Below are 13,270 nucleotides of genomic sequence, written 5' to 3'. Positions count from 1 at the left end.
TAGATTATGCCATGATCAGGCTTAGTTCAATTAGGACATTTAAGTTGCTTTTATAAACGTGCCTATAAAAGATAAGTCGGTGCAAGTTGCTTTCAGTTAAAATGCATTTTAGTCTGGTCCGACATGTGAACACAGAAACACGGAACTAATATCATAATCCACGTTTCTGGGGGAACAAAGTAAGAAGACGGACAATAAATAGACAACAAATACCAAATACCGGTTTGCCAATATCGATGTTTTCTCTGAAATTATCCTGTATCAAGGGATTTTCTAGCAGTCGTCCTGTCGTTCAAAAGTATTTTAAGTGTATTTTGATCGCCTTGTCTCATGGTCACTGCACAGTCACGGTGAGTGGTAAATAAATAACCTTGTGGTTTAATTTACTACAGAAAAAAATAAACACTGGCAACACTTTCTATGCATTGTTCTTTATATATATATATATATATATATATATATATATATATATATATATATATATATATATATATATATATATATATATATATATATATATATATATATTATTTTGAAATATTTGTAATTTGTAATTATTTAAATTGGTTTAAATATTTTTTCACCTCATTAGCTTGCCGCACAGTGTAAATCTAGACCTCAGAGGCAAGTCTGTAAGACTGTACTGAAGCATTTTGATGAGCAGTACAGTGAAGAGCTTGGAGAGCAGTGGCATAGTGCAAGGTGGGCAATAGAGTTTTCAAAAGAATCAGCATTCTGCATTTTTACCATGCTTTAAGGTTTGTTAACAACAATACTTATAAAGCATTTCGTTAATACACAACATTTACTAATACATTTTTATAATCTTATTATAAAATTAAAATTATTAAAAAGTTGTATTGTTAACATTAATGCACTGTGAACTAATATGAATATGACCATTTTATTAACTAAGATTTATAAATGCTGTATAGTGCTCATTGTTAGTTAGGTCTCTGTGATGTTGAAAGAGACCTTATTTTAAAGTTTTACCAAACTACAATATTTCCTGTGTGTGTGTGTGTGTGTGTGTGTGTGTGTGTGTGTGTGTGTGTGTGTGTAAATATTAGCTTTCTGGTATTAGCTGATTTACAGAAGTGTATTATATTAAACAACCTCTGAACTAAGCCCACATAAATGTTTGATGTCTTTAGGGATGTGCTTCTGAATCCACTCTCATGGCAATACGGTGTCTTGCTTAATCGCTTCAGTGACCTTACAAACCTCGAGCAGTGTCTCACAGCTCTTGGATACACAAACCTGCTTCCACAGACATCTCCTGAATCCCAGCCCCATACGACACAAATCCCCCTGCAGTGTTTTATTCACCGGGATCCAGTGCGTATTCCCACCCAAGGCCACCACCTAGGATGGTTGAAACAGTACTACCTCCTGAATGCAGCCTCTCTTTTCCCAGTACTGACTTTGAATGTGAAGGAAGGAGAACATGTGCTTGATCTCTGTGCAGCTCCTGGGGGGAAAAGTCTGGCCATATTACAGACAGCCACTCCTGGTAAGTTTAAACCCTAGTCTATAGTCATGGACAGGGCAATGACTAATACAGTGCATCTGAAAAGTATTCACAGCACTTCACTTTTTCCACATTTTGTTATGTTGCAGCCTTATTACAAAATTGATTAAATTAACATTTTTTTCTTCAATTCTACAAACAATACCCCATAATGGTATGGAGCTAGAAATATGACAAAATGATCTGAATTTGAATTGTATAAATCTGAATTATTGACAAGTGTAATCTAACAAAATTGAATATTATGTTGCATGTTGACTATAGAACATTTGAAATTGAACACATCTAAAATGAAAATTGTATAGACATGTATTTTCACACAGCAGATATTTTGTTCTGAATTAATAGAATGCAAATATTCAGTTTTTGAAAATACAGATTCAAGATTTCAGATGAAGAAGAAATTCAGATCATCAATTTCAATATTTTAAAATTCAAACCGCAGAAATTCATATCTTACAAAAAGTAGGCCAGAGGTCATCATCAGGGAAGAGTAGAGGATGTCAGAAAAGTCAAACGAAGCATCTGATCATTTCATTTAATGGAATAAAGAGAAGATCAAACAGCCCTTTTCCAAACGTCATTCTCCAGGGTTGAATCCAAAAATCGCCCCCTAACCTTAACTATTCCCTACTTTAGTCAACTAATACAGTTAACTTGAACAAGTGAATGAATGTAGATCCGATGAGTTTTCTTTCGGGGGTGGGGGGTGAAGTTGTTAACAATAATAATGGGAAATGCTCTAATGTGGTGTGACCTATTTTTTAACAGTCTATGGGAGTGACATTCACAGATCACTGTAGCCCTCAGTTCAAGCAAAAGGCAGCGCTCACGACATGAACCAATCACCTCCGCTTTACAGAACCTCCACATTACGAGAGAAATCATGAACACACAGGGCTGTCTGTAAGGGCTCGACATTATCTTTGTCTAGGACAAATAAAGCACGAGAGAACAAAATATCTGCTGTTTGAAAATACAATTTTGACATAAAAACATTTAAGATGTGTTCAATTTCAAATGTTCTATAGTCAACATTTAAAAAATTCAAATTCAGAACTATGTAAAATGCAACATAATATTCAATTTTGTTAGATTACACTTGTCAATAATTCAGATTTATGCAATTCAAATTCAGATAATTTTGTCATATATCTAGCTCCATAAATATGGACAACGTGAAAGAAGTTTGTTTGAAATCTCTGTAAATGTTTTTTTTTTTTTTTTAAAGTCAGAAAATTCCATGTACATAAGTGTTCACAGCCTTTGCCATGACACTCAAAATTGAGCGCAGATGCGTCCTGTTTCCACTGATCATCCTTGAGATGTCCACCTGTGGTAAATTCAGTTGACTGGACAAGACATGATTTGGAAAGGCACACACCTGTCTAAGTAGAATGTACGAAGGTACTTCAACAAAGAAGCAAAGGCTGTGGATACTTATGTATGTGTGATTTTTATTTGTATTTTCATAAATCCACAAAGATTTCAAACGTTGTCATCAGGGTGGGAAATTAACCTTTTTGGCCACTAGCCACAGTGTCTGGTGGATGTCCAGTTTTACCAGCCACTTATATTTTTTACCAGCCACTTTTTACAGAATTCAAATTTAAAAGAAAGTGCATTATCATAGTATGGGATGAATTTTGGTTGATTGTGACATTTTTCCGCAGTCAGTTCAATGGCAGAAACGGTCAGAATCATGAAATGAGTTACTCGACAAAGGTGCATTATTGTTACTAGCAACATCATTATTTGACAAAAGCTGTCCAATCCGTTACAATGAATGTATTCATTGTAAGTATGAATAAGTAGTAAGTAGTAAGTAGTAACTAGTAGTAACCAGTTGTAACCATTGTAAGTAGTAACCAGTAAAAATATGTTTTACAATTCACCCGGCACTGTGGCTGGTATACACAGCAAAGTCACTTGCCACTTTGAAAAAGTACCCGCCATTGGCTGGTGGCTTGTGCTAATTTCCCACCCTGGTTGTCATTATAGGGTATTGTTTTTAGAATTTTTATATTTTAAATCTAAATATTTTTACAATTTAAAGAGGTTGATTGGTTGCCCGTTTTTACAAGATGTAAAATAAGTATGTGTGTAAAGTTTTAGCTCAAAATACCCCACAACTAATTTTTATATAGCATTTTAAAATTGTTACTTAGGGTTAGGGTGAGCAACAACCTGCTGTTTTTGTGTCCCTTTAAATGCAAATGAGCTACTGCTCATGGGGTGGAGCTTCAAGAGCTCCAGTTAGCAGCTCTGATTACCTCATGCAGACAGGCAATTAAACTGTTCAGCGTTTAATGTTCAAACCTGAGTCAGACAAGACAACATGTAGAATGCAACAAAATGTTCCTGGATGGTTAGTTGATAAAAGTATGTAGTTGATGGAGCTAACTATCTTCAAGTCATTGATTATTCTGTCATGGAAATCTCACCCCCTTTGTGTTCCCGGGGGCATGGTTTATGTAAATTTACCATTAAGTAAGCTTACCAGCCGTTTGTTGTAGTCCTTAAAAAAGCTATTTCTTTAAAAGAAAATATCTCCCTTTGCTTTGAACTTTAAGCATCACAACTTTGCAGATGTTGTTTATTCTCAAACAGCAACATTACACACTAACTAAAGTTAAATTTTTTAAATCATAATCAACCACCCCTTTAAAGGGTAGGGGAATTTACAGTTAAGACCCGAGGACCAGATATGATGAATGAAGACCAGGAGTCAGAGATGAAGTCAGTTATATTTAGATATGAAGTCAGAAGTGTGAGACTTTTATTATATCTGTCTGTCCTGGTTTCACAGATAAACCAGGATTAGGCCTTAGTTCAAATAGGACATTTAAGTAGCTTTTATAAATGTGCCTTAGAAAAAAAGAAAAAGAAAAAAAAACTTACTGGTGTGCATCTTGAGACAAAACAATGACACTGACATGTTTTGAGATATAACAGTGCAAGTTACTTTCAGCTAAAATAACTCAAACATGCATTTTAATCTGGGACATTGCCTGTGAAACCGGGGATAACACAAACATCTGGTTTTATAACTCACGATTGGGAGATAAAATGTTGCATTATCTTTTAAAATGTTTTATTCTGTTGCGGAAACAAACTTCTGTAGTTTTCCGCTGTGAACTACTGTTTCTTGAGTACCAAATCAGCATATGAGAATAATTTGTTTCTGAAGGATCATGTGACTCCGAAGACTGCATTGCAAAAAATGCTTTACTTACTTAGCATTTTTGTCTTGTTTTAAGTCAAAACATCTAAAAATTCTTAAAACAAGAAGTATTTACTAGACAATCAAAAGTAACTGTCATGTTTTGGGAAAAAATAACTTTTTGAGTTTTTGCTTAAAATAAGATGAATAATCTGCCAATGGGGTAAGAAAAATAATCTTAATTCAAACAGAAAACAAGATTAGTTTTCTTACCCCGTTGGCAGATTATTCATCTTATTTTAAGCAAAAATTCTCTTAATTTTGAGTTATTTTTCCACAAAACAAGACAATTTTTACTTGTCTAAAAATTAAGAATTTTAAAAATCTAATGTAATAAAATCATTTTTAGATATTTTGACTTGAAACAAGACAAAAATACTAAGTAAGGAAAGCATTTTTTGCAGTGTAGAGTAATAGAAGCTACAAATGTAGCTATGCCATCATAGTAATACAATTTCTTTCTAAAAAAATAGACTTTTTAAATTGAAATAGTATTTTACAATATGACTTTTTATTGTATCAAATAAATGCAGCCTTGGTGATCTCCTTTCCCAATATTTTTTTGTATATACTGTATATATTTTTTAATCTTACACACATACAACTGTAGACTTTTGAACAGTAGTGTATGTATTCAGTTTCTTTGACTTGGTTGTTCAGTACTGAAATGTACAGCACGTGTGTAGTACATAGTACTTCTAATTTAAAATATACAAATATACAAAGAAAAATCTTTTTTTATTTAAATGACCTCTTTAAATGTAAAAGACTTCTTGTTGTACTCTACAATTAGATTTTTTTTGTTAACCCCTAGGTCTCTTGCACTGTAATGAGCTGGATAAGCACAGACATGACTGGCTACTGAAGACTCTCGAATCATATTTTCCTCCTACACTCCGACATCTGCTTTCAGTGACTCACCTGGATGGCCGGAGCATTGGGACCTTACGGCCAGGGACTTACGACAAGGTACCACAACACCCACTTCTGCTTATCTGCCACGGCAATTAAAACGACAACCTTTAAGCCATCATTTTGCTATTTTAAACACTGATATTTAAACAAAATGAATCATCAAATGACTTCTCCATAGGAAAGAACATTACCTAATTTTTTTTAGATTTGATTAACTGCAGAAGCTAAATGCACTGAATTAACTTCCCCTGAATGTCATCCGTCCAAGTGTTTGGGAAAAAAAAAAATCCCTGCTTATTTGTGAATGTCAGAGTAACACTCTCACATGAGTACTGATGCTTCCTCCAAACTCCCTCATTTATCACAGTTGGCGTAACACTTAGTGCAAGCCCTTGCTTTCCATCTCAAAGCAACCAGAAAGCTGCAAGGTGGAATAGAGGTTTTCTGCACACTCAGTCATTTGAAGGCAAAGCTGCATATGTGCGCATTTTCCCCCCACTCATCATGGGGTGACGAGACACTAGGCAGGTCACTAGCAGCCCTCCAGGCCAAACATGCCAATCAAGCGGTGAATATGGAGCTTTTAAGGTTCCCAGATACTGCTGACTGAGTATTATCCTCTTCTGGCGGTGAGAGGAGAGTCGGGCCACTGAGCAGAAAGGTAAACGAATACACAATGCGACAGGAGGTGTCGTGATGGTTTTAAATGAAAACGGCTCAGGGTGGGTGCGATGCTAGGAGAAGTTAATTTTTTTCAACAGAGGCTCACTGATAAAGAAAACATCCCTGTGGCGACATTTCTACAAAATGATATTACGCCGCGTATTGCGCGTTTCACGTCATTTTCAAAGTGAAATGTCCAGTAGCTGGTGCAAAAGGCACGCTCAGCTTTATCCAAAACAGACGAACGTGAATCTGGCATTGATTTATTATGTTGGTTGTTGTGCGTGTCACTACAGTTTAGAAATTAAATGCCCTGTGAGCTATGCTGAGTGCGCTAAAAGGCTCTCTATTGCATTTGAAAAAAACATACCACCTTCATTAAACCCTACCCTAACCGTAAACAATAGTGTTTACAAAAGCAAACAGGAGACATAAATGCATTTATTGAAGCTACCATGCCATTTTAGCTTGCTTCTACAAGTCTCTTAGTTCTTGAGTCTTTTGTCTTACGTGACTTGTACCGGTGTGCTCCGCATCTAGAGCTATTGAGCAAGTTTACTTATGTTAGAAAAGCTTATGGAGCTGATTATGTGATGCAAACTTCAAAACGGATTAGTGTGTAAATCCTGCAACACATTAACAGTGTTTTAAGTCATAACATAGGATTGTGAAAGGAACTGACTAGAGGAAAGTAAGTCTTTAATAATCAATAATCTGCTGCTGTAATCATAATTTGTGTGAACAGGAATCAAAATTGTTGGTGCTTTACTGGAAAGTAGTTTTCATTTCAGCTGGAAACTGCAGGGAATTGTGTATGTATAAGTGCATGCTGTGATACACCATTTTTACCATAAGGTGGCAGTGTTGTTGTTTTACTCTCACTGACCTCCATTCACTTTGGACAGATGCTCAAGGTCCCCGGGACCCTCGATGGAGGGGACACAGGTACGCGTTCAAGCTGTGATGATGAAACCTCCTGTCCCGAAATGTCAAATGAATATGTCTCTCGCGCCCATAATCGAATCACTTTATCAGTGCTGGCACTCAGATGAGGGTAACAGGTTTGACTCTTCCTATTAAACATGCCGGCGTTCCTGGATCACATTTTCAGGCCCACGGGGGTCTTTCTACACCATCATGTCCTTTAGTGATGTCGGGCTCCGGAGTGCCCCCCGGCATTCTTTTAGCCAGACAGGCAGCGGAGCTAAGAGAGGGAATTAAGAGGCTCTAATACAAAGCTGGCAGGGAGAAAAACAGTAGGGCTCAATTGTCAGCTTGACGAGGCAGTTTCAGCCAGTTCTAATGAGGAGAGAGTAGTCTCAAAGGAAGCTGAGATAGATGAGCTTAGCTAGAGCAAGAAACGAGAGGTTCGGTTGGTTCGTATGGGGCCGCTGGATTTCCTAAGAGAGAGGGAGAAAAAAAGAACAAGGTTTGGAGAACGGATGGCTGGGATTTTTCATTCAGTCCTGTCTATTCCTCATCTGAATCTTTCAGGGAGATTCTTGCTGCTTGCATTAGTTGTTTGTTTAACCACTGTAGAAGATTCTAGCTCAGGTGCGTTTTGAGATTATTGGCCCCAGGTGTGTGTGATGTTTCCACTATACCTCACTCTCTGCTTCAGCCACTCTCTCATTTGCTCAGCTGGTCTCACAGAGGACAGTGCGAGTGTGTTGGTTCTTTTAAAGAGCTAATGAGGCCGATGCCAGCAGGTCCCTGCTGTCCTTCTGCTTTCCTCTTTGTGTTATGTTCACCATCCCCCAGGTGAACATGAAATATTCCCCCTCAGTCTCGTACACTGTTTTTTCCTCCCCGTGGAGTTAAAACCTGTTCTCTGATGTGTGTTTTTCTGTGTGCGTTGCTCTGTCCCTGCGTGTCAGGTGCTTGTAGATGCCCCATGCTCTAATGACCGGAGTTGGCTTTATACCCCTGATACCCACCAAGGGGAAATGTGGCTAAAGGAGAGAACTCAACTACCAGTCTTACAGAAGGAGCTGCTCAGGTAAATATCTATCACGGGAACTCCCACACACACCACACTCATGTGGGCAAGTAGACAATGCTAAACAAAGATGCTTCGTTGTTTTTCCTATTTCATTTGAGCAAAGTTCTCTGAACTTGTCTTTCTTTATATTATAAAAAAATTGAAATCGTACAACAATGAAGGCATAGTTTTTGACATGAACGGTTTAAAAACCCTATTTTTAATTTTTTTTATTGTAAACTAAATGTAATGACTAAAAACAATGTTTTGATGTATTTTGTACAGAATGGGATGCTCAACACTTGCATGGTTTCCTGCTTTGTACAAAAAATAAATAAAAATGGACAATTCCTAAACCTGTGACAGTAAAGAAGTGATAACATTTGCATCCTTCCCACACCATGGCAGGAAGAATGCTGTCAAAGAATATCATTGCATGTGCACAATTTTTGCAAATAATACATTCTTTAATATGAATATTGATGATATTAATATGAGAAATAATCAATACAATTCTATTTTGTATATTTTTCATATTTTAGTTTATTGCTTGAAAATTACGAAATCGTAACAATCATTGCAAATATTGCAGACCTCATGAAATGAAAATAAAGCAGCTTAAATAATTGTACCTTCAGTGTTATTTTAGTACTAAGTATATACTATTATAGTATTTATTAACCTTTTAAATATTTTTTTTTTGTTTGTACATTTTACTTTTTTATTTTATTTTAATTTTAGTAATTTAATTTTTATAATTTTATGTACTTTAGTCATTTTCAGTTTTAGTACTTAAAAGGTTAGTTCACCCAGAAATGTATGTCATTAATGACTCGCCCTAATGTCGTTCCACACCCGTAAGACCTCCGTTCATCTTAAAACAGTTTAATATATTTTATATTTAGTCCGAGAGCGTATGCATGTTTGCACACTTTACTGTCCATGTCCAGAAAGCTAATAAAAACATCAAAGTAGTCCTTATGTGACATTAGTTAGTTCATTAGAATCTCTTGAAGCATTGCAAATACATTTTGGTCCAAAAATAACAAAAACTACGACTTTATTCAGCATTGTCTTCTCTTCCCTGTTTGTTTTCAATCCTCAAATTAAGATTCAAACATTCATGAATCAGCTTATGATTCATGATTTGGATCGTATGTCAAACTGCTGAAATCACATGACATTGGCGATCCGAATCATGAATCAATATGCTGATTCATAACCGTTTGAATCTTTACTTGAGGATTGAAAACAAACAGGGAAGACAATGCTGAAAAAAAAAGTCGTAGTTTTTGTGATTTTTAACAAAATTTCATTTTTGGGTGAACTAACCCTTTAAAGAACTTTAAAGTGCCCCTATTATGCCGTTTCAAAGGTAATTTGTTTTGGAGGTTTACATGCATCCGATGTCAAAAAGCACTTTAATTTTCTCATGATATACATTGCAGCATTACCTCTTTTCTTGGTGTCTGAAACGGTTTGAAAACAGATTCTGACTCTCTAACCATAGAAACCATTCTAACCATTCTTCATCCCAAAAAAAATGGATGACGCGACTTCATTGGCTTCTGTTGAGGAAAATTGAAGCCTCCTGAGGGCCGCACACGCCACTGACATCTTGCGCAGATTTGGGACCGAGTCTGTGCAGTAGTGATATCGGGACCAGAGTTGTGCAGTAGAAAGCAGGAAGTAGAGACGCAATATTAAAAGACCGTCCAAACTCTCACAGACACAGAGCAACTCCTTATAATAAACAGTTATGGAAATGTAGAAATTACAGCTACACTCTCCTCTCCAAAATAGAAAAGTCAGTTAGTGACTCAGTGACGACTTCACTCAGACATGCTGTCAGTCTCAGCTTTCAATCATGACGTCACACCCCCAGTTTTTATAACGTCAATTAACTAACTAAAACTAAACTTATTTTAAAAAACAAACACTTGAAATGAAACCCTCGTGATGAAAACTGCCTAAAATGACAGAAACCAACTTTGGGGAAAAATGACATGAAGTGTAATTTGATTGTTTAGTGTGTCCCGTGTCAATTAGAATCCACAGAGGGGTGGCTATACTGGGACCGGCCACCTGGGGGCGTTCGAGGCGCGGAGGCTTCAGTTATTTACAAGGGGGTAATCTAGCGCTCGGAAAGCGTTCCACCCATAGGGGCTGCCATTGCTAACCAAGCCATCACCTGCTGTTAGCCTCCCATTGACTCCCATTCATTTTTGAGTCACTTTGACAGTGAATAACTTTACATCTGAGGCGTTTAAAGACTCCATTTGTCCATTGTTTATTTCTAAAGAAACACGACAATGTATAAAAGGCTCCATTGCCTTGTATCTTACACTATCGCCCCGCAGAAGCTGTTTTTGTAAAAATAGGCTAACGATTGTATCATAACCAACGCGACCCTGTCGCACAGTTGAGAAATTACCGTATAGACCTGAGGAGACGCTCGCAGGCAATCTTTTACTGTCTATGAGGCAGTCGGGGGGACGTGGAGACATAAAGTCTGATAAAGTCAAGGGAGAAGAATGGAGAGAAGCCCATGAGCCAAAAGCAACGGGAGAAAATATTTAAACAACGTGATTCAGCTTTCACTTTCCACATCTACTAGAAGACTCACAGCTGTCAGACAGGAGGCTCACGTCACATCTACGTCGTCAAGCTCAGTCTGAGCCTGCGCAGTTCGCTCAGCCATCAGGAAGTGAGCGCCCCTAGGTTGACTTCATTCTTTCGCCGTAGACGTCAATGGGAACGCTCTGTCCATTTCTTTTACTGTCTATGGTTATTTACAGGAGTGCTGCAGGCTTGCCCTAAACCTCTCCTTTCCAAAAGCCTAATCTGCTGTGATTGGTCAGATAGCCCAGTCTGTTGTGATTGGTGTACAGCTTACAACGCGTGCCGGAAATTAAACCGCCATTACCATATCAGATCTTTGGCTCCGGGGCTTCTTCTGCACTGTGATAAACAGTGACCAGAACAGTAACGATGGCGTTGGTTTCACTGAATCAATTCTCCATCTTTTGGAAGAGCATGGAAAGTAGATTTGCTTTCGCAGTTCAGAAATGTTGACAACACGAAATTAAACTCTTCCAGGCGTCAGCTACAACTAAAGTGATTGAGTACGGCTAATGTTAAAAAACTTAACACACCTTTTAAATTCACAAACGGCTATATTACTCACAACATGGTTAAGGTCATATCTGAAAAAGCTTAATAGGGGGACTATAAAGAGTTCATTTCAGAATAAGTGTACGTTTTTTATTAAATAGTTATATTATGTTTTATCTCCGCTTTATTTCAATTCATTGAAATGTTTAGTTGTAGTTAACATGTAACGCCGCTGCTTTTTCCAGCATAGTTTTTTTTCAAGTGCCTTTCTTCATGATGTCTCTTTAAAGCTAATAATTGGTTGGTTGTGTTTTTGATTTTTTTCTCAGTTCGGCACTAGCAGCAGTTCGTCCCGGAGGAGTGGTTGTCTACTCCACTTGCACCATGTCACGTGCTGAGAACCAATCAGTTGTTGAGGCGGTCCTTGCGTCTTATCAAGGAGTGGAACTTCTGGACCTGGATCAACAGTTAATTGACTCTCTGTCTGATCATTTCTACTTTGCCACCCTCCGTCCTTCAGTTGGACAGTTAGTGATCCCACAAAAGGGTAAAACTTGGGGACCCATGTATGTTTCTCGATTACGGAGAATGTATTAAAAACTTGCTTGGTGCCATGGTGCAGCAGTAGTGTTTTTAACACAAGAGAAGGGGTGCTCACAGTCATTGAGTCATGACTGTTTATCCTAACGCTCTTCTCAAACAAATACATAAATAAATAATACTGTTGGATAAAAGTTTAATTGTATTATTATTTTCCACATGTCATTATACAGTAAAAACAGTAATGATGTAAAATGTTATTACAATTTTAAGTAACTTTTCTATTTTATTTTATTTTATTTTAAAGGTGCTGTATGTAAGAATGACAGTTCAAATTCAAAATATTGTTTCCCTGCCCCTTCTTCTCAGACTCAATGCTCACGTGGGTTGCCAGTTTGAGGACAATAGGACAATTGAAAGCGAGGAGACTTATACACTGTAAGATGATGAGCTGATATATCTGTCGTTCATAGAGATTTTTAGATGGATGTCAAGGCTTTATAGGTTGGGTAGAATCTGCGATCTCTAAACCAGTTTGTTCACTGGCTTCCATGGCAGCAATACGCTGCTTTCCGCCAACTGGCAACCTGTGGTGTCAAAATACTATTGGGTAAACAATAAAATTGGGTGCATTATCGCAGCTACCAAAAAAATATATACATTCCGATACGGAACACACATTTCAAAGCAGAATAACTGGCTGTGGCATTGTTTTTCAGAGAAATGAGTATAACTCTGCATATTTCCTAAGTACCTGCGAACATATTGTGGTATTTTTATGCAGTCAAAAGCGTATATATAACACCTTTGAGGTAATTTATTTCTGTGATGGAAGCTGAATTTTCAGCATTCTTCAGCTCACATGCCCCTTCAGAAATCAAATCTAATTATCTATCAGTGTTGAAAACAGTTGTGCTGCTTAATATTTTTGTGGAGGCCATGATATTTTTCAGGATGCCTTAAAGGGTTGGCTCACCCAAAAATAAAAATGTGAAGTTTATTTGCTTACCTCCCAGGGTATCCAAGATATAGGTGTTTTTTTCTTCAGTAGAACACAAATGAAGATTTTTAACTCCAACCGTTGCTCATATAATGCATGTCAATGGGGTGTATTCTATGAGAGTAAAAACACACAGACATACGAATCCACATTAAACCTTGTGGCTCGTGGCAACACATTGATGTCTTAAGACACGAAACGATACGAAACGACATAATATATATTTTTTACCTCTTATTAGACAAATCTCATCCGGTATTCCTAATGCCATTACATCTGTCAAGTAAGGTCAAAACCCTGCGC

The 13,270-nt window shown here is 37.2% G+C and overlaps 1 protein-coding gene across 1 annotated transcript; it reads left to right on the top strand.

The window, feature by feature from the left end:
* Positions 1 to 162: 162 nt before the first annotated feature.
* Positions 163 to 12,221, top strand: nsun3 (NOP2/Sun RNA methyltransferase 3). The gene is made up of 6 exons (XM_067442706.1): positions 163 to 350; positions 593 to 702; positions 1,155 to 1,513; positions 5,569 to 5,723; positions 8,210 to 8,331; positions 11,757 to 12,221. The coding sequence occupies exons 1-6, from the start codon at positions 237 to 239 to the stop codon at positions 12,022 to 12,024; spliced, it is 1,128 nt and encodes a 375-aa protein (XP_067298807.1). The 5' UTR covers positions 163 to 236; the 3' UTR covers positions 12,025 to 12,221.
* The last annotated feature ends 1,049 nt before the right edge of the window (positions 12,222 to 13,270 follow it).

This window comes from Pseudorasbora parva, chromosome 4, assembly GCF_024679245.1.
Source record: "Pseudorasbora parva isolate DD20220531a chromosome 4, ASM2467924v1, whole genome shotgun sequence".
NCBI lineage: Eukaryota > Metazoa > Chordata > Actinopteri > Cypriniformes > Gobionidae > Pseudorasbora > Pseudorasbora parva.
Note: the sequence above shows the minus strand (reverse complement) of the source record. Positions and strands in the feature narration are given on the sequence as shown.

Excerpts from the sequence above, each read along its gene's own strand:
- nsun3 (XM_067442706.1), top strand. The coding sequence starts at position 237 with ATGTTTTCTCTGAAATTATCCTGTATCAAGGGATTTTCTAGCAGTCGT. Across the intron at positions 5,724-8,209 it reads GGCCAGGGACTTACGACAAG|GTGCTTGTAGATGCCCCATG; the intron begins GTACCACAACAC and ends CCTGCGTGTCAG. Across the intron at positions 8,332-11,756 it reads TTACAGAAGGAGCTGCTCAG|TTCGGCACTAGCAGCAGTTC; the intron begins GTAAATATCTAT and ends TTTTTTTCTCAG.